Source organism: Cercospora beticola, chromosome 2 (genome assembly GCF_033473495.1).
Source record: "Cercospora beticola chromosome 2, complete sequence".
Taxonomy (NCBI): domain Eukaryota; kingdom Fungi; phylum Ascomycota; class Dothideomycetes; order Mycosphaerellales; family Mycosphaerellaceae; genus Cercospora; species Cercospora beticola.
In genome coordinates this window covers 634,517-655,743 of record NC_088936.1, presented here as the reverse complement: position 1 = coordinate 655,743, position 21,227 = coordinate 634,517, and the positions used below count along the sequence as shown (strand labels likewise).

General features: G+C 52.5%; 5 protein-coding genes across 5 annotated transcripts; 3 read left to right on the top strand and 2 right to left on the bottom strand.

The window, feature by feature from the left end:
- Positions 1-5,730: 5,730 nt before the first annotated feature.
- Positions 5,731-7,041, top strand: RHO25_002406 (uncharacterized protein; the record flags this gene model as incomplete). Its single annotated transcript, XM_023594752.2, has 1 exon — positions 5,731-7,041. One exon carries the CDS (start codon positions 5,731-5,733, stop codon positions 7,039-7,041), a length of 1,311 nt encoding a protein of 436 aa, XP_023459028.1.
- Positions 7,042-7,984: 943 nt separating this feature from the next.
- On the top strand, positions 7,985-9,812 carry RHO25_002405 (uncharacterized protein; the record flags this gene model as incomplete). The annotated part of the gene is made up of 3 exons (XM_065602245.1): positions 7,985-8,971; positions 9,037-9,176; positions 9,569-9,812. 3 exons carry the CDS (start codon positions 7,985-7,987, stop codon positions 9,810-9,812), a joined length of 1,371 nt encoding a protein of 456 aa, XP_065458317.1.
- Positions 9,813-9,933: 121 nt separating this feature from the next.
- Positions 9,934-11,333, bottom strand: RHO25_002404 (uncharacterized protein; the record flags this gene model as incomplete). Its single annotated transcript, XM_023594753.2, has 2 exons — positions 9,934-11,142; positions 11,193-11,333. 2 exons carry the CDS (start codon positions 11,331-11,333, stop codon positions 9,934-9,936), a joined length of 1,350 nt encoding a protein of 449 aa, XP_023459027.2.
- Positions 11,334-12,681: 1,348 nt separating this feature from the next.
- On the top strand, positions 12,682-14,049 carry RHO25_002403 (uncharacterized protein; the record flags this gene model as incomplete). The annotated part of the gene is made up of 1 exon (XM_023594754.2): positions 12,682-14,049. The coding sequence occupies one exon, from the start codon at positions 12,682-12,684 to the stop codon at positions 14,047-14,049; it is 1,368 nt and encodes a 455-aa protein (XP_023459026.1).
- A 1,026-nt stretch (positions 14,050-15,075) lies between these two features.
- RHO25_002402 (uncharacterized protein) lies at positions 15,076-21,069 on the bottom strand (the record flags this gene model as incomplete). The annotated part of the gene is made up of 1 exon (XM_023594755.2): positions 15,076-21,069. The coding sequence occupies one exon, from the start codon at positions 21,067-21,069 to the stop codon at positions 15,076-15,078; it is 5,994 nt and encodes a 1,997-aa protein (XP_023459106.1).
- Positions 21,070-21,227: the final 158 nt, after the last annotated feature.

Sequence of the window (21,227 nt, the reverse complement as noted above, 5' to 3'; positions counted from 1 at the left end):
GTATCTTTAAATAATAGTAATTAGAGTTATAGTATTATAGAAATAAATAAAGTAGTATATCGTTAATTAGAGCTTAAAACGAGTAATTAAATAATTAAGTTATTATAGAAATCTAGGCTTATAACTATTAGTTATATAGCCTATAGATCCTAGTAAGAAATAAGTAAAACTATATCGTTTTTAGTAAGTATCTAATTAGAGTATTTATAGCTATTACGGCTCAATATCGCCGGTAATTCAGCGAGAAAGCCGTGATTACGCCATATTCAGCAATCACCGAAAGTACCTCCGAAAACACCGGTGCTTGGCGCTAAACCAACATCTCGTCGACCAGGATAGCCTAATCACGATCTTCACAGCGTGACGCCACGCAAGTAGCCCGGACGAGTTTTGGAGGCGTGGACTTGGGTCCATTGATCCGCATGCTATGAACAATAATACTACTGCGCTGCTATCGTGCAATTCATATCGAAGCAAAGCTCGCAAGCCATTACTCATTCCTCGTGAGTGTAGTCTCAAAGCAGCAAACAAGCCAGAAGTGTAGTCCTCGACCGATAGATGCCTCTCAACCTCACGTTGGCATAGCTCTGATGCCACTAAAGGCAGATTCATTCCTCGAAGGTCCTGCACTGGCAGCAGCCCTGCTATTGCCTGCTCCAGCTCTCTTCTTGCTCACGCCAGCACCAGACGCATAGCCAGCACTATTCGACCTGCGGCCGCCTGTCTTGCCCCCACGCGATTTGCCTGCTGACTTCTCGCGCGCCACATAACTCTTCTTCTTCGGAGGGCCTTTGCGAGACGCTTGTGACTCTGGAGCGGTGTACTTGAACTTCTTCGCACTTTGCGAGAACCCGGCGTGCCATTCCGCGACTTCTTTGCTGACGGACTGCTGCTGGAAGTGACGACTTTGCTCGCCCGGTTCGTCATCTTCTTCATCACCCATATCATAGTCCTCATCATCGTCATCCTGCTCGCCATCACTGTCGATGACGATGACGTTTCTGTCGTGCTGATGATTGTCCGTTGGCTCCTCGTCCAGGTCATCCTCAGCAGGATTCGATTCCTCATTGTCGATCGCGACGCCCACCTCATCAAGTCTGGCGCGAGCCTCTTTGACCAACTTGATCATGTGCTTGCCATGTAGGTCGACACGCTCGCGCTCTATACCTGGTATGGCACGCAGCTTCTCGGGCGTATCGGTGATGTTGATGAACATCGTCCGAAGCATTGTTCGATTGAACGGCAACCAAGTCAGCTTTTGTTTCTTCATGATGACCTTGAGCTTCTTTTCTGCTTCGGCCACGAAGTGATCGACGATATCGCGATGTATCGGATCCAGCTTGTCCATCATTTCGTCGGTGGCGATGGGCGCTGTAAGTCCTTTTGCGGGAGTCTTGCGCGCAGGAATAGCTGGCTTCGCGACACAATTAGGCGCGAACCCATCATCGCTTTCGTCTTCGACGACAAAGCCGTCATCTTCATAGCCGTCGATCTGTCGCCGTTTGAGCTTAGTCTGAATGCTGGCTTGCCCGCGTCTCGATGGGCCCTGAAGCGGCGACGAGACGTTGGTCGACATAGGCAACTCCTTCGGTGTTTTGGTACTCTTCGACTTCTTCGCTGCGGGCTTGCTAGGCTTCGCCTTTTGAGGCGAGGTACTGATCATCATCTTGAATTTTGAGCGCTCAAGCTCGAAGTCATTGCATCGCCAGCCGAGATTGACGTATTGCTGCGCAAATCCTCTTTTGTTCATGTGGTTCTCTTCAACGAGGGCCTCTTCGCCGATCAGCTGATAGAACAAGCGCTCGACATCACCCCGATTAAGATGCGAGCCAGCGCCAGCCTCTTTCAACTCGATGTGCTTTTTCTCTTTAGCTTTCGAATTGCCGGCTCCACGAAAAACGTCGATGCAGTGAAGCAAGGTGACCTTGTCTTTTCTGATTTTCCGCACCAGGTCGACCGCTTGTTGGGCTTCTGCAGTCAGGTCAACCTCCTCGTACGTTGCCTCGGAAAGGCAGTTGTCGCAGTTCCCGTTGCAGTCCTCTTGATTAAATCGCTCGTCGAAATATGCCAGCACTTGAACGCGTCGACAGTCGCTTCGATTCTCGCAGTACTGGACCATCTTGCGAAGCATCTGGTGTTGCATGTCTTTGACTTCTCGGCTGCCTTCATTTTTGGGGTCATCAATCATACGGCGTAGCTTGCCAGCATCTCCGTACCCGTAGAAGAGATAGCAACGGGAAGGATTTCCATCACGACCAGCTCTGCCTGTCTCTTGATAGTAGCCTTCAAGCGACTTGGGAATGGTGTGGTGGATCACAAAGCGTACGTTGCTCTTGTCGATGCCCATACCGAATGCAATGGTAGCAACGATGACCTTGATCTGGCCGGCCTGCCATGCTTGCTGGACTGCAGCTTTTGCAGGTCCTTCGAGACCAGCATGATAGTGCTCAGCCCGTATGCCATGATTCTTGACAAGCGACTGTGCAATATCCTCGCAATTCTTGCGCGACAAGCAATAGACAATGCCGGTCTCCTTGGCGTGTGACTCTTTGATCAGGCCTGCGATGGCGGCGACATCTTGACTGCCTTTCGGTTTTGGACGAACTTCGTAGTACAGGTTGTCTCGATTGAAGCTCTGGGTGAAGACTTGGCATTTGTTGGGGCCGTCCTTCTTCATACCCAGGTTGTGTATTGTGTCGTCCTTGACTCTCGAAGTTGCGGTAGCAGTCAGAGCCATGACTGGCACTCCGGGATACCTCTTCCTCACCTCGCCAAGATTCTTGTAGTCAGGCCGGAAGTCGTGTCCCCACTGACTAACACAATGCGCTTCGTCGATTACCAGCCTGGCAAACTTCCCGCGGCGATGGAGGCCATCGAAGGTGCGCAGCATGTTCTCACTCTTGCCAAGCATTTCGGGTGTGACATACAGAAGCTGGATGAAGTCCTCGACATTGCTCTTCCAGAGCCCATCCATGATCCTCTGTTTGTCTTCGCGACTCGTCTCGCCATTGATCAAGAACGCGAAGATGCCGATCTTGTTAAGATGCTGCACCTGATCTTCCATCAAGCTGAGCAACGGGGACACGACGATGGTCACGCCTCTGGTTGTTCCAGATTGGATCACAGCAGGAAGCTGGTATGTCAAAGACTTGCCGCCGCCTGTAGGCATCAGGACAAAACAATCTCTGCCGCTGAGAGTCGCATTGATCGCCTGAAACTGATTCTCTCTGAAACCTTGCATCCTGAACCTTTGCTTGAGAACATCGCAGACCTCATCTGACCAAGGAAAATTCATATTCTCGCGGTGGATCGCGGCCAGCTCAGCAGCAGATTTCGTCGTCTTTGTCTTTTTCGCTTTCGGTTGTGCTTGACGCGCTTGGATATTGGCTGATATCTCAGCGAAGGCCGTTCTGCCAGTATTTCCAGAAGCAAACTGACCTGCACTATCATAGTCTTCCACCATGTCCAGCATCTCGTCGTCCATCATGCCATAATCATCTTCGTTGCCATGATCCGCAGGCGGAGTGCCCATGCGTGTCGTGTATATATCATGTCCCGTGCCGATCATATCAAGGTCGTCAATGTCATCGTCGAAAGCGTTGTCACTGAACATTAGACTGTCCTGCTGCTTGGCATTATTTTCGAACCGGATATGCGAAGCTTGGTGCACAGGTGCGGACTTGCTAACCTGCAGCGGAGGTCTTGCTGGTGGTGGCATTGCGGGCTGCATCTGCGTTTGAGCAATGCGACTCGAGCTTCCAGGAGCACGCGCCCGCTCGGGGATCGCTCCTGGCATGACCTGTGTCGATTCGACGGCGACGCGCTGCGAGAGGAGAGGGCGGAGGTCATCTGCGCATGGTCTGAGAAGAGCGATGCATTCCTTTTCGATGTTGGCAAGGCGTTCCTGCGCGGCGCGATTCTGTGCATTGGCTTCGTCACGCCCTTGACGAGTTCGCAATGCTTGCCTCAGATCCTCTTTGGCTTGATTCCTGTTCTCTTGTGCTTTCTGATAAGACTTGCACTTCGATTTCAGCGTGGCCAAATTCTTTCTCTTGAGATCCAGTTCGTCCTGCTCAGCCTCAAATGTCGAAGTATCGTCATTGCCAGCGTCCATCCATTCGGTCATCTCGTCTACCACAATATTGTATCTCTCGTCTATGTTGGACAAAGCCCGCTCATATAATAATCCAAATGATTCAAACACACGCAACATCAGAGTCTTGAGTTCTTCATCTTCCGGTGGTTGTGCTTGGGTAGTGTTGGATGGCTGAGGTATTTGAGTACCTTCGGCTTTGGATGCTACGTTGCCCTTGACGTTCTGAACGGCACTCGAGTCCCCTGCTATAGCTGGCGGTTTCAAATGTGATGATATCGGGGGCGGGCTTGGTATGGGAGAGCTTGCGCTCGCTTCATCGCGTACTGGGAACGTAGCACGTTTGTCGGTATTCAGCGGCGCTTCAGCGATTGGAGAGCTGATAAGCACAGGCTCATGCTGCACCGACATGGCCTTTTTGCTGTTGCCTCTCGTCGGTGGCTTGGTAGGTTCTACATGTTCGTCGTAGAAGTTCATAAGATCATCTTCATCGTCTTCTGAATCCTCGACATACGACGTGGATCGAGCATTCGACAGCGGCGGCCTCGCAGGCTGCGCTGAACCCTCCGCTGTAGCTTTCCCCGGCCGAGGAGGGATCGTGGAGTACGGAGGAGGCGGACCAGTAGGGATATCATCGAACTCATCATCCTCGTCAATGGATGGGAACTCTTGCGAAGGCCGCGGCACGATGATAGGAGCCTGGTTGGGCCGCTTGATAGAAGCAGGATTGTGTCGCAAATCAGACTCGAACTCCTCGCTTTTGCGTTTCCTGCCTGCGGCTGATGGAGGAGCAGACGTTTTCGCATTTGGGCTGCACATTTTCGCAAATTCTTCGGTCAAGTCCATTTGCTCGACGTTCTTGTGTTGCGAAGGTATTGGTGTTCGGAAGCTTGCAGAGTGCGCATTCTTCGCATCTGTTCTTACAGCATTCCTTGGCTTAGTGGGTGTGACATCGAGTTGTCGGGGGCCAAACGAAGTATTCGACTTGGTAGCCGATGTTGGCGCAGTTGCCCGTCGAACCATCTCTGCCTTCTGAGGGAAGTCCGGTGGGTCTCGTGTGACGCTCCCCGCTTGCAGTGCATCCGCATTCACCACCGTTGCTGTACTGGCGCCGTCACGTCCCTCGCCGCTCCTCTCAGTCCCAGGCCGCGTGGCGGGTGATGGCAAGCCGATCGTACTCTGATGAATCCCGCTACCTCCAGATTCTGATGTAACTGCTCTATTGAGGGAGTTTGAGAGTCTCCGGGTGGCACTGGCACCGGCCGTCGTCTCAATTCGATTGTCGTTGGGCGTAGCGAACGATGTGGAGGCTGGCGGCAAATCGATGGTATTGGGCGGGATCGAGGGCTTTTCGCTGAACAACCATCGTAAGTGTTCCTGCAGGTTGTTTGTCGTCATTGCCGGCAGACATTGCTCGGTTCGCGCGGCGTAAGAGCAATGCCTGCGAGCATTGGATCGTATGCGATGGCGACGGTATGAAGTGTTGTTGTTCGCGTCGGTTGGAGTCGGACGCGTCGCAGTTGTGCCTCATTGATTGCCTGAACGCGTCATCACGTGTCAGCCCCACCGAGCATCAATCCAAAAAAGTTCAACAACTACAATGTCACAAGCCACCGAACATTGCATATGTCGCAGCCATGGAATCAGAAGAACGGCCAGCGAAAATCAGGAAGCTTTCACATGATGCTTCCGTGGAGCCAGCAGACGTGAAGATGCTCACGTCGGGTGGAAGTCCGGATTTTCAAGAGCAAGCAGCCGAAGGCGGTCATTCGCAGCACAGCGATGAAGATGGAATCGCAGCAGAAGCACATGCGGCCGATGGCATCTCGCTGTCCGAGATCGAAATCCAAGCGGCTGGAGTATCGACAAATGGCGATTCCGCCGATCCGCCTCTCTCAAAATCTCAGCAGAAAAAGCTCAAGAGAAAAGCAGAATGGGAAGCCAAGCGGGAGGACCGCAAGCACGAACGAAAGGCAAAATTGCAAGCCAAGCGAGAGCGTAAACGTGAAGCGAAGCAGCAGGCCATCGAGCAAGGAATTCCACTTCCTGAGCCGGCCAAAGCCATCTACAAGAAGGCGACACAGCTACCCATTACGATCATGATTGACTGCGACTTTGACGATCTCATGCACGATGGCGAGCGAACGTCTTTGGCGTCTCAGGTAACCAGAAGCTATTCTGACAACAAGAATTCGCCCTTTCGAGCACATTTGACAATCTGCTCATTTGGTGGCAAACTCAGAGAGCGTTTCGAGACTGTCTTGGCAGGGCAGTTCAAGGCCTGGAGAGGCGTGCGCACTTTCGACGAGAATTTCGTGCAGACGGCACAAAAGGCCAAGGAATGGATGACCGAGGAGCAAGGCGGCAAACTGGAAGGCGTCTTTTCCAAGTACAAGGATCTGGACGAGGAAGCCCAACGGAAATTGAAAGACGAAGGTGAGGTCGTTTATCTGTCTTCCGAGGGCACAGAAGACTTGCTTGAACTCAAGCCATACAGCACATATATCATTGGAGGACTCGTGGATAAGAATCGTGAAAAGGGCATATGCCATCGACGAGCGACGAACGCCGGCGTCAAGACTGCGAGGCTGCCCATTGGGCACTACATGGATATGTCGAGTCGCAAAGTCTTGGCAACGAATCACGTCAATGAGATTCTGGTAAAATGGCTTGAATGTGGAGACTGGGGCGAGGCATTTTTCAAGGTTATGCCCAAACGCAAAGGTGGGAAGCTCAAGACTGCCAAAGACCCTGAAGGCGCCAGTAAGCATGACGATGAAGCGGATGAAGATGCCGAGGTGCAGAAGAACGAGATTCAGGAGCATCAAGCTTCGACGAACATTCACGCCTCGGAGAATGGCACGAACGGAGAATCGACTGATGCGAGGTCAGACCGCGGCGACAGCCTCATTAAAGTTGAAGGTAGCAATAGTCCAGGAGCATCATGAAATCAGTAAATGTGACCACCGCCTTAAGGGGCGCAGCAACATGAGGCGTTCATTTGCGCAAGCTCTCATCTCGGTTGATACACGATCACCACAGTACCTCGAACAGCATGTACTCAAAGACGGCGACATCAGGCTCACCAACGCCGTCTTGAGTCATCGCTTCTACTGATGGCAGATTGCAAAGTCGCTCTCACCAGGCAATTCACCACGGGTCACAGTACTGAGGAACAAAAGCGTGCGGTCGAAGCGCTGAACACATGAGGTGATACGCGCAAACGCGGTGTTAGCTTCGTGCAGATAAGTCTAACATCGCAATGAAGACGGACGGCCACAGCCCATCTTTGCGACAATCTCTGCGCAGCAACGGCCTCTCACAAGATTGCGTGGCATCACAATATCTCTTCACAGTTTCTCGATGCGCATTTTGCGAGCTGCGTAGGCACACTGACACAGATCTGTAACAATGTTGCATCAATCTTCGGATGGGACCCTGGAGTGAAGATGCGAACTCTGACGAGAGTTCCCAGTCCGCACGAGGTCGGAACCTAGTTTGACAGGTTTGACAGGTCCGACGGGAAGGTAAGTTGGATCTACCAACCTGCTTGGGTCTACTTAACTTTTATGAGCGCTGTCGTGGCATGGTGTGGTGTGTGGTCTCGCCTTCAATACGAAATACGCTGGAAATTCCTAGGACATGCAATATTCTCCGAATACCGCAGGAGAGGGACAACCTGGACAACAGCTGCAGCAAGACTCGGGGCATTTTTACGAGGCAGAGAAATCGATCGTGACCACAACTTGGCCCAGGCTTTGGACGAGACACAATCATTCAGAACATTGTAATGATTCTTTAGACCACTGTATCGCTCTCACCTCATATTCCTTCGCACCGACCGCAACAACCTCCTCCACCACTTGTCCCCTCCCAGGAGGCTAAGAGAAAATGTCCTTCGACACACACCGCTCACGCTCACAAAGAACGCGCACACTACTCCTCGCTCGCGAAGCCTACTGCCCACCAGGACTCCTCGGCCTCGCAAGTTCCCGCTACGCCCTCTTCTGCGCCCTCATAGCCTGCCTCGGCAGTCTAACATATGGCTACGACCAAGGCCTCCTAAGCGTCGTCCTCGTTGAACCCCAATTCCTCTCCCGCTTCTACCGCATCGACCAAAAGACCCATCCCGACTCCGATGGCGCAAGTGCAAGTTTCTGGATAGGTCTCCCCACAGCATCCCTCGTCCTTGGTGCTCTTGTGGGATCTCTCAATCAAGGCTGGATCGCGGATGTATACTCCCGAAAATATTCCATCGTCATCGCGGTTGCGATTTTCATTATTGGATCTTCGATACAGACTGCGGCTGTAAGTTATGATATGCTCGTTGTTGCGAGGTTTGTTGGTGGAACGGGGGTCGGGATGTTCAGCATGGTGACTCCATTGTACATTTCAGAGATTTCACCCGCCGAAGTGCGAGGTTCTTTGCTCGTCTGCGAAGAGGTCAGCATCGTAGTCGGCGTCGTCATTGCGTTTTGGACGACGTATGGGACGTATCATATGGACAACGAATGGGCTTGGAGGTTACCGTTTTTGCTTCAGATGGTTCCAGCGATCATGGTTGGAATCGGGATTTGCTTTCTGCCATTCTCGCCGAGGTGGCTTGTCAGCATAGGCCGAGATCAAGAAGCCTTGATGACGCTATCGAAGCTGAGACAGTTGCCGACGATTGATCAGAGAGTGCAACTGGAATGGCTCGAAATTCGAGCTGAGGTCATTTTGCACAAAGAACTGAACGCTGAAAGACACCCACACCTCCAAGACGGATCACGGAAAAGTAAAATCAAACTAGAGCTGGCCTCGTGGGGCGATCTCTTCCGCAAAGGCTGTATCAAACGCACTCACATCGGAATCATGCTGTTCTTCTTTCAGCAGTTCGTAAGACCTGCAACCATTCCATAAATCAACTTACCACTCGACCCTCTGCTAAGTTTTCCGTGTAGGTCGGCATCAACGCCCTAATCTACTACTCCCCCACCCTCCTAAAATCCATGTCACTCGATTTCAACACAACCCTCATAATGGCTGGCATCCTGAATACCATTAAACCTGATCGGTGTCGGCAGTACAGTCTACACAATGGGTAATTCTGATTTCCACCCTCAATTTACCCTCCGCTAACCCGCTCCGCCAGACCGCTTCGGCCGCCGCCCCCTCCTCCTAATCGGAACATTCTTCATCTTCACCTCCCTCCTCGTAATCGCAATCCTCGTAGGCCTCTATTCCCACGACTGGAATTCCCACAAAATTCAAGGCTGGACCGCCGTAGCAATGCTATTGCTCTATATGGTCGCCTTCGGTGCATCGTGGGGTCCATGTGCTTGGACAATCCCAGCTGAGATTTTCCCCTTATCGTTACGAGCGAAAGGATTGGGAATTTCTGTGGTTTCGAAGTGGGTTTGCAATTTTGTGATGTGAGTACTCTCCATCTCTCTGATATGTATGCTCGATATGCGTTAGCTGATGCGATGTTAGTGGTTTGATCACCCCTCCACTTGTCCAGAAGACAGGTTACGGGACATATGTGTTCTTCGCAAATTTCTGCGTCATTGGTGGTGTTTGGATATACTTCTGTGTCCCGGAGACAAAAGGGAAGAGTTTGGAAGAGATGGATGAGATTTTTGGGGATAACAGTCCGATTGCGGAGCAGGAGAGGCGGGAGAGGATCGAACGCGAACTGTTTACCAGTAATGAGATTGGGCCGCAGCCGAAGATGTAGTGGTTGTGTAATAATACTTATGTACATAGACAGCGATGTTTTGAGCACCTTCAACGATCAATGTTTGACATGCTGTGGCGTGAGAAGGAGCTTCATCCTCAGGTCCCCAGTTGAATACTGATCACACCTCTTGACCAAAAGCACCAACAAACGGCGGAGCAGTAGTCCTATCGCAAGAGTTCTGCACAATGTACCCAGACCCTTGACTCGCAGTCGTCAGCGCAATAGCTCCATTGGGATCCTGTATCGTGAACTGATATCCATAACCACCAACACCCTGTCCATGGACGACTCTCATGGGCAGATACGTTCCGGCCTCGAGAAATGTCGTGAACGTCCCCGTCGGTGCACCAGAACTATATGCGAAAGCCAAAGACAAGTTCGCATTAGCTTTCGTCCAGCCTCTTTGAGCCAAGGCGCCCAGCCACAACACAAATGCGTCGTCGACTCCAGATGCGACGAAAGACCATTGCCCAGCCATATAGACGTACAAGTAACCTCGATAATCCGCTGAGAACTGCTGGCAGGGTACAGTTCGTGGTGCACCGGTGTAGAGGGTCACTGTAGTCGCACCACAGTTGTTCTGGTATCCTCCGATGCTTGGTATTGTACCGTTGTAATAAATTGTCGTCCAGGTACTGTTAGAGCCGGCAGAGCCTCGCGCCTTGAGATAGGTCGGGTCGTATGCGCTATAGGCATCTCCGTTGACGTGGGCAGGCTGATTGTTTGCAAAGACACCATATTGCATTCCCTGATTGCCGCACAGCGACGGAGCTGGCAGCTGTTGCAAGATACTCGTAGTCGCTGTAACGACCCGTGTCGCAGTCTGAGTTTGAGCGGGAGGAGTATTGGTGACAACGATTCGCTGTACGACTGTTGTCGGGACATACGCGGTGTATGTATTGAGCTGGATGCTATTCACCGCGCGACTGAGAGCATCGATCTGCGTCTGCATTGAACTTTGGATGTCTCTGCAAGAGGCAATCGAGAACAATGACAACTGTACGAGGAAGCAGCCATCCGGGAATCCATTCCGCGTGAAAACTGCGTATATGATGCCTCGCCCGATCATGGCGCAGAATTGAGCCTGCCCGCCGAAGAAGGACGGATGCCGCCATGTGATCGTTCCTTGAGGGCCCATGGTGAACGTCGTGTTGATGGTCGACGAGGTATACGTTGGAATGAAAAGCTTGTTTGGCAGGCCAGGCTCTGTCGAGTATATAGCTTCGGCCCCAGCGAGTATTGTAGTCAACGTGTCGTTGAACAATCGATATACCGGAGCGGTGGTGCAGTCGTTGCTGATCTCGCCATCGACAGTAGCCCATTGCGTCTAATCCATGGTAAGCTTGGTATACCACTCTGACAAGGAGAGTCACTCACCAATCCAGCTTGCCTTTTGCCATTGTGAGCGCTTTGCACAGCAGCGATGAGATACTCGCCGTCTTCAAATACAGTATCCGTGTGGCGTGAAGTATATTCAGTGTCAGGAGACCTGTCTGCTGCCGATTTCTCGTCTTTCATCGTCTCAGTCTTTAGTTCATAGCTTGCATCGTTCGATGGGCTTCGTCCTGACGCCTGATTGAGTCGTGGGCCCGGATATGCACGATTTGCCTCATGGCCAAGCTTATCAGCTGTAGTTGCGATTGACAAGGCACAAAAAACTAGCCAACAACTATAGATGAGCTGCATCTTTCAGGATGTCGAAGCTGACAGGCTGCGCGCAATAGACAGACGTCTAGTACCAGGCACGGCCAAGAGGACAATGCGTGGCAACGTCCATAACTGTCTGCCGTGCCGTCGTGGGGCTCATTCCGGACGGCTCAAGAGATCCGAATCACTACCAAGAACACTTCTTGGAGATGGCATCGTGGAAGCGTGTTCGTTGTGTTGCGGTACATTTCAAAGCGCTTCCCTACAACTCCGCTTCACAGGCTGTTCTGGCAGCTGTAGTAGTAGCGTCCCAATGCGACCACTATCAACGAAGGTCTTTTAGCTGTGGCGGGATGTTCGTCTGTCTATCCAAGGCGCCAGGAGTAGTGAAGCCATATTTTTTCGGGCCCTTCAGGCCTTAGCGCCTTGGGGGTGGCGCGTATGGGTGTGCCCGGCTTGAGATACTGGGTCGTCGTTGCGGCTGTGAAGCAAGGGACGCGCTTGGGAGGCGGCTCTTGTTATTGTTTGGAATTCCTGTGCGGCTAATGTGTGCATCATATTCGGGAATGGTGCCGACGGGACCATAGCCGCCATCCTGCTCTCTGTGATTCATACCAGTACATCGAAGTACAACGTGTGCATCTGGTAACATTGTCTCCGCAGTTGCAAAGCGATGTCGATGAGGCTCTCATGACACCAGCAACTTTACCCGGCCGTGTGAACGGCGGCTCATCGCAGCATTGAGAAGCCTTGCTATGACAGGAGCCGTAACGTACAAAAGACCTGGAGCTTTCGAGCACGCCGACCAAGAGCCGTGGCCAGTAATCGAGGACAGATGCAGGTGAAGGAGAAGAGCGGTACGACTAGCGGCTTGTCGAGGAGTGAGTGTGTCGCGTGCTCACAACGATCTCGTAGTGAAGCTGTATGGCATCGATCCAACCACAAAAGAGCTGGTATGCACGTGCGGGCACAAGATGAAAATGTGCGCAAGGTCATCAAGGTCATCTGCGTTGATGTTAGCGGACAAGGCCACATTCGGGACGCCGTCACGCGACAAACGTCATCGCTGTGTTGTTCACGGCGACAAGACGACAGCCACCGCCAAGTCGACGACTCGCTGCCGCTTCACCTCCTCCGCCGTGTCTCCTGAGCCTGAGCGCGGACATCACAGACCAGAGAATCCATCAATACGCGCTGGAAAAGGGACATATCCATCAAAATGTGGCCATACCCTGCAGCTGGAGCTCTGCTCACCAGCATGCTCGCTACGGCAGCGCTTGCAGCGCCTCCACCCGAGCAAGCAATTCTCCGACCTCCACCGACCTCCGTAGCTCCCTACAACAGCATCCAAACCGGTGTGGGCCACTTCAGCGAATGGAGCCGAGCAACAAAGAAGGAATTCCTCATCGACTGGCAAGCCGGCAAGGCCTCAGAATGGATCTTCGTGCAAGGCAACGAGGGCGGGGACCTCGACAGCATGACCGCGGCCCTGGCCTGGGCTTATCATCTTGAGCATTCGACTCAAAATACTTCGCATCCTCAGAAAGCTATCGCACTGCTGCAGACTCCGACTGATGCTTTGGATTTGAGGCCGGAGAACAAGGTGGCCTTGAAGAATTCGTTAATGAGTTCTGGGCATAGCGATCTGCTCACTATTGATGAACTTCCTGAGGATCCCGAGACTCTGGCTCGCGATTTGAAGGGTATCATTGTCGTCGACCACCCTGTTCCTCTGCGAAAATGGAGCCAAGCCCCGATCCTCTCCATCTTCGATCACCACGTAGACAGCGGAGCCGGACCAGACGCAAAGCCACGCATCTTCGAAAAAGTAGCAAGCTGCACGACTCTCGTGGCTCGTCAAATGCTGGATGAACTCGAAGCACTTCCTGAAGAGTATCACATGCCTCACGAACTGCTCGAGCTCATCCTCGGCGCCATCGCAATCGACTCCGATGGCCTAGAAGACGCCACCGAAGAAGACCGCAAAACCGCACAACGCGTCTTGGAACGCAGCAACTGGCACAAGAGCGACCTCGATGACAAAATGCAAGAAGTAGCAGAAGCACTCAAAGATGCCAAGAAAGATCTCGACCATCTCAGTGTCCGCGACTTGCTCCGCCGAGACTACAAAGGAGATCTCGTCGATACTCCATCTCCACGTACACCCACTGTCAGCCTTGGCTTCGCTTCAATCCCCTTCTCACTGGACGAACAAATTGAGAAAACCGAATTCCAAGCTCTCTTCGACTGGTTTGCCATCGAAGCCGCTTGGACAGCACAAGTCGGAATGGACATCAGCGTCGCATTGAACAAGTACAAAGTCAAAGACAAGCACGGCAACAAGCAGAAAATCCGAGAGATCGTTCTCGTAGTTCGCAGTGATGTACGAATCGATGAGGATCAAGCTGACGACCTTTTCCGTACTGTCTCAAAGGCTATTGAGGAGGAGCCGACGCTGGATGCTAAGCCTTGGCATCGTGCTGATGAGCTTGGAAGAAGGCAGATGGTGTGGTATCATAAGAGGGAAGATGCGGGGAGAAAGGTGATCAGGCCGATTATTGAGAAGGCTGTCGAGGCTTGGGATTAGGTGGCCCTGTGGGGTGGGATGCCTGCGACGGTGGTGACGACGGCGAAGAAGGCGGTGCCTTATCGAGCATGATGACTTGAGCTATCATCCCGGCTCTCACCTACACACGATGTAGACGCGCGACCCCAAGTGCTGCGCACTTGCTCACGCGCGCTCTCGTATTTGCGAACGGGATAACTAAGCTTGCTCTGTACCGATCGGTGACCTGAGGACACAAGATCTCTACTAGTAGCTCAAATAAATTATAACACACTTCACACAGCTTTCCTTACATACTCGGAAGACCGTCAGTCACTTCGCACAATCCAAGTCGGACGACACAGGTTCCTATCTCCTCAAACACTTTCCCCGCCGTCTCGAACAAAGAACTTTTTCCCGACCTCCACGGAACCTCACCTCCTCCGAAGCCAAGAACAATACCAACGCCAAGCCCTTCCAATCACCATTCACTTGCCTCGCACAACTCTTATGCCGGTTTGCCGACTGGCTTTCATCGTATCATACCACATCGCATCACAACCACAATCTGAACATCCATATAATACCATTTCACCTTCCATTCGAATTCCACTTTCCTTTCCTCATCTCCAACCTGCTCAAAGAGCCTCAGCTCCATCAAATTAAGAAGACCAATTGAAATCCAGCCTCCAAAAATGTTGCGCAACACCTTTCACAATGGCAGCGACGAAGAAACGATTCTAGGAGCAGATAATCATGGAACATATGTTTTGGGACCGAAGTGTGTGGTGCAGTAATTCAAGTGGCAGAGAAGATTAGTTCGTGCGGCGAAGGCAGAAAGGGTTGCGGATACACAGAGAAAAAGACGCAGCAAGAATCGACTGGGAGAAGACGAAGACCTACGCCTCGTCTATTTTGATCATATCTTAATTGAAAAGCAGAGAGGTGGATCATATCATTCCATTGCTTTCCGCCATCTGCGTCTAATTGCTATGCATATATATGCTGTATCAAGGGCCGCCTTGATGTACGCTCCATGCTGATCCTTCGGCCTGCGCATTTCTCATCTTACGCACCTCTCCCCCTCTCCTCAATTCCCGCTCGCAAATCCTGCAAAATTTCTCTTCCCAACCACTTCATCCCGTCATCTTCCTCGTCTACCCCGTTTGATCCCTCTTTATCCCTCTCCTCCTCCCTCTCCGCCCAAGCGAAGAGCGTCCTCAAATTCCACAAATCCTCTACTTTCCGACTATCCACCGCATTTCCGAGAACCAATCGATCGTCCACAACTGTTGTCCTCTCATCCGTATACACAGACGAATGGACCTCAGCGGGAAGCAAAAGATCCTTGTCTGCGTGATCGAGATTCTGAAAAGCCGGAAGAGACAGAAGATCGTGCCAATGGGCCTGACCTCCAGCACCGGCGTGAGCATTCGCAGCCGATGATGAGACAGACGGTTTCGCGGATAGACTCATGTCCGTCAAAGCGGCCAGTGCAGCGGAGAAGACCGAGTCATGGGCTTCAGAGGCGGGACATCGTCGGACGTAGACGCGCTGGTCTTTGCGGAAAGATTCGAGGTGTTGAGGATTGCTGACGAAGTCCAGTGTGACGCGCCAGTAGGCTGGGTCAGCAGTTTGTACAGTGGCGATGCTGTCCAGTTCCGGAAGCAGACAAGGCGCTCGCATTTCCTTCACTTCGCCATTCTTCAGTGTGATCTTTATCGGCAAGTGGATAGGTCGCTGGGTATCGACGTCTTCGATGACGATGCATCGTGCTTCAGCTGCCAGAACCCACAAATGCCGGAACGCTTGCAGATGAACACGATTGTCGTTGACTTCAACGGGCCAGATCGGGTGCAGAGATATCATGAGAGCTGCAATCGCCAGGTCGCTCGTGCCAAAGGTGTAAGTCCCGCCGGCGAGGAACAAGATCCCGATCGCAGTGTGTGCTGCCATATGCGAGCCATACGGAGTCTGAGCATCAAGACGTGCATGCAATGGCCGTAAGGAACGATATACGTCCAGATCCCCGGTGCCAGCCATCACAACAGCTGCCGCCACACCGACGACATCTTGACAGCGACACAGTGCAGCTCGAGTGATTTTAGCATCGTACAAGAACGCGCCTGTGTTCATACTTTCGTACCATTCGAGAAGGCTGAGAAGCTCGTCTCGAGCAGACAGATTGCCGGAGCCAGCATATTTCAGACCTAGCGCCCAAGCAAGCCCAGCAAGAACGTAGTACAGAGGGATGTGTGCGCTGTCATGTTTATGCTTGCGGGAATTGATCTGATATATCCTCTGGATGCGATCGTCATTGTAACATCGAGGCAAGTTCGCACCAATCCAACCCTTTTCGAAGGTATGAACAGTTGAGTTGGCGAAGCCCATCCCTCCATTGAGCGTTTCCTGCACCTTCCCAGGCTTGAGGTCTGTTCGAACTACGATCGAGGTCCACAGTATAACATGTCGGGCCATGGCGCGCAACATGAGTATATCAGGTCTAACGTGATCGAATTGAGTCTCGGTGTCAGGGATGTCAACCTTCGTTGCCACGGAAGTCTCGCCAGATTTCATGTAGACTAGGGCGAGTGCCAAGACAGAACCGGCAGTGGCACGATCGAAGACATGCACAGCGTGAATGGGACGTGGCCCCACAGCCATAGCGAGCAGACGCTCTGCTAGCTGCATGCCGTGCAAACCTCGCAGGTTGTTGCCTTTACCCAAGTTGATCAGGCCCAAGGCGAATCCTGCAGCTAGACGATAGCTCTCGTCACGCAATGGATCCGGTCCACTGTCGGGATCCTCGACTTCCATATACTCTATCTCCGAGAGCATTATTTCAGACATGCGGCGATGCTGGGTGTTATAGTAGAGCAGGCCAATGCCCAACAAGCCTGCAGTCTGTGTTGCTGGTGAGACATTCACATCTGCCGCACCGGGAGGTAACATCTTCGTGATGTGTACAGAAAGCATTTTCGTGATGAGTGCGTCCATCGTGCCAATGTAGGACGCCGAGAGGCCAAGGAGAAGGCCGACCGATGTCATCGTGTGTTTTGGTGTAAGATACTTGAACGAAAGCCACTTCGCCAGATGCCGCAGATGACCGCCCAGACCAAGAGCTAGCAGGAGACCGGCGTGACGATTGGTGAGCTCGCTAGGCTTGTTGAATGCAATCCACGAGGTATCAATGCCCTTGACGCTCTTGGATATGCGTATGCCCACAGACACGCCTGCGTGGAAGTACGCCCAGTTCACCTTTTCTTCAGACAGCCCACTCCGATCGGCTGTCAGCGTATGTCCCATTGGCTGCATGAGACATGAGGAACTGAAGCCGGGCAACTGGAATTTCTCCGTCAGCAACGGTGTCTGGCTGTCGTAGTGGACCATTCCATCTCCAGCTGGTAACGCGATCATGCGGGTAGTGACATGATGCATGACCTTGCGTTGCATGTCAAAGTGCTTCTGCTCATCCCATTCGTCTTCCTTTGCGCACCAACCAACTTGGACGGTGTTGAAATGCATCAAGCTCGTGGCCTCTACCATTCGTCGATCATCACTGAAGATGAGCTGTGTGATCGCATGCCTGCCAGCTTCTTTGGTCTTAGCGGGTGCATGCGGATGTTCGATTGCGTTGCAAGCCAGGAGCACATCACGTGTGCCCGCTGCAGAAGCTATTGTCGAGCGATGGAGAGAGGCTGATGTTCGACGGTCGCATACAATGAGGTCGGCCCTGCCAACCAATTCTAGCAAGTCATTGCGCCATGTTGTGGGCGGCTCCCTCTCACAGCGCACGATAGCTTCCATGAGAGGTGCAGCTATAGATTCCGGCAAAGCCTCCAAGTTAGTGATTGTGAACCCCTTCTCTGCCAGAAGTTGGACTATCCTCGTTGGACTTGCGGTCAGGCCATTGCTTGAGATCAGCAACTCGGACAACGCTACCAGAGTCGGGGTGAGCATATTCGCTACAGTCTCTGACACTTTCGTATTGACTCCATCGACGTCAAGGTGCGCGATCGAGTAGAGGGAAGGAAAGCGGTCTGGACTGGTTTTCCTCAGGGCATTCTCGAACCACTGATATGCACTGATCGGTCGTTCCATTAGTCTCAATCGTGGCGTGGCTACAGGCCTCGACTTGATCGTTGCCCAATCGTCATCTCTAGCATCCACAGGGCTGTAAGTGCTTGCGATCGAGAATCCCCAGTCATGAAGCCCTAACCATGAGCCAATTTGAGCGATGACAGGCGCGAGATGCTTGGTCATATGTGCATCAGAAGCAAGCGTTGTGAGAGAAAGCTCTTCGCGAAAGACGTAAAGGCCGAGCATGAGTTTCACAGCAGTCGAGGTGATGGTATCGTAGTGCGTGGTATCCTGCACGACACTAGACGCCAGCTCGTCCGCGACAACTGCAGCCGTGACAAGTAGCTGATCCTTCCGCTTCTCTCGACTTCGGGGCGACGATAGGTGCGAGGAATGTTGCGACGAAGGGAGCCATGACCACGTAGGGGATATCTCGAGATGTCTCTCATCGAACGAGTGACCAGCAGGGGTAGAGTGACTAGTACTTGTCGAAGTCTTGCCAGTTGCGACTTTCGCCAGCTTGATGGATGCTCTGGCTTTGTCGTCGAGTAGTCCAAAAACGAAAGTAAAGATGGTCGCGACCACTGCGACAAGCTCTTTGCTTCCAGCCGTGTTCTCCAGGCTTGATGGGTTCTGGCTGAGCCAGGCGTGCGCCATGCACCACGTCTTTCGTACTGCACGTGCGTGCGATTTGGGCAGCATAATATTGCACAAAGTGATGAGTCGGTCGATCTTAGGATCGGAAGGTCGTAAGCGCAGCGCTCTGCGGTGGTGTATGCCATCCGATCCAACAACGTCGAACGTACCGCCAGGGCCGACATGTTGTAGAGACCGTGGGGATTGCGGTGATGCAAGCAGACGATTCCTGCCAATCTCTGTGCCTTGATCTGCAGGCAACGCGAAGCCAAGCCCGCTGTGCGCTCGGAACGGCGCATCGAAGAGCAAAGGACACGGCACCTGCTCATCCAAAGAGAATTGTACGCCTCTGTTCGCGAACAAAATGGCTTGCAAGCTGCCATCTCGCAACTTCACCATATCGTCGCATGATGCCATTCTAGATTCACTAGTGATGGCCGGCAATGGTATTGCCAGGCCACTAGGCATGTCAGGATATAGTGGACGATATTTGACTTTAAGCGCCAGGTGCTGAACTTCACTGTTCCGTCGATCGTGCAGATATACCCTAACGCGAGGATCGTTTGGCCCGTTGATAGAAGGGACCTCAGACAGCGTCGCAATAGTATAGTTGTCTGCAGCTAAGTCGCTGCTATTGTTGCCGCGAGGCATGCTCTGCTGGCCAACGGAGAAGGAATGCAACTTTCGTACCACGATATCGCGCTTGAAGCCTTCATCAGTGCTTCCGAAAACAGTGCCCACTCCGGAAATCTCGTAGGTGTTCCGGATATGCTGTAGAATTGCATCAAAATTCTCCTCCGGATCCAATTCAATGGTGGAATCGAGATCCATAGTGTCATCGTCCGTTCCTATGCTTTGACTGAAAACATTGCTTGCAGTTGATCCTCGACTTTTGCGTTGGCTCAAGGAGCGCCGGCCAGCTTTCTGACCGCCAAAGGATGTGTGTCGTCGGCCTGTAGTGCCAGCGAAACTAGCGCCGACAGTGGTTTGACTGGCACGGACATCTGCGTTCATGCTGCTGACCCTGCGATTGCCTTCTCGCGCCGGTTGTTGAGAACCTGCAGCTCTATAATCTGGATCCATCTGGGCGGCCATACTCTCCTCTTCTTCTTGCCTGGTGGGCTTTCGCGACGTGGGGTTGCCCTGCGTTGCGTCTGGTTGAAGATTCACACCAAAGCTCTCTCGTGGGGCATCGCGACGGCGGACAGCTGGAGTTGCAGTTCCTGTGGCAGCACTTGCGCTTAGGAACGAACTCCGACGTCGCGCCTTCGCAGCTTTGTTCTCGGTTCGCAATTTGAGCAATGTGTTCAACGACTTCTGCTCCAAATACCAGGCGTGCCATATCGAAACGACGTTCAAGTTGGGGTTCATTGTTGCAATCAGTACCAAGGGATCTCTCTCAGATGTTGCGTAGCTGGATAGCTCATCCTTAGAGGAGACGTAGATGATCCTCTCCGAAGGTTCGAGCCCTTCGAACTCCACATTCAGGCTGGTTTGTCTTCCGGACCGGATCGGTCTGTGGCGCTGTATCGAGTAGGTCACAACGCCAAGGTCTGACAGCGCACCTGTCAGAGAATATATGTTCGTCACATCTTCATCACCCTCTTTCTGAGATGCAGAAGTGAGGCTATTGAACAAAGACTCGAGTTTGGTGTCGCCGCCGAGTGGACTTGGCTGAGCGGGTTTCGTGCTAGCAAAGCTTTTCGAAAACGTTGGAGACTGCAAGTATGACTGCTGCGACATCCGATGTTGTGGAGACAAAAACGAGTTGGGAGGGGCGAGAGGTACTAGTGGCGATGCTTGAGTTGACGAGCTGCTTGTCGCTTTGCGTTGCAATAGGAGTCCACGAGGTGCCGCAAACGCCCTGTCGATCTCAAATGGTAGATTGACTATATGGCTGGCGCCACGGAGAAAATGAATGTGGGCTTTGGTCTTCAGCAGCACGACCAACGCTCGTTCCAGAGTTGGCCGAGTGGGTTTCAGATGGTCGGCCAAGGCATCGCTAGACAACTTGAGTCGTTTCCTAGGCGTCCTTTGTGTTCCCGAGATGCGATCCGCCTGGACGTGAAGTTTCGAAGAAGTGGGAAATGCAGTAAGAAGTGCCTGGGAAACATTTTCGCCTTCGAGATCGAATCGATAGACATTGCGTACAAAGCGTCCTTGTGACCAAACGACGACGGTCTTAGTGGCAAGCACTTCTTCTTCAATTTCGTGGCCATCGGTCTCGGTGACATATGTCTCCCATTGGTAAAGATCCTTGCTGGGATCACGCGGCAGTAGGCCTTCAGCAACCAGATATGGCAGCGCCACCGGAGTGTGCACGCCGAGCGAGGTGACGGCGGCCATGACAGTGGAAGTTGAGGAGCTCGCCGTTCAGCATGTTTGCCGACCAATTCCGAGGCGGTGCGGCGTGTCTGCGCGGAGGGCGACAATTGTTTGCGGGAGGTGAGGTGGTGTGGGTGGAAGCTCGATTGGGAAGGAAACGCGTTCCTGACGCGAAAGTC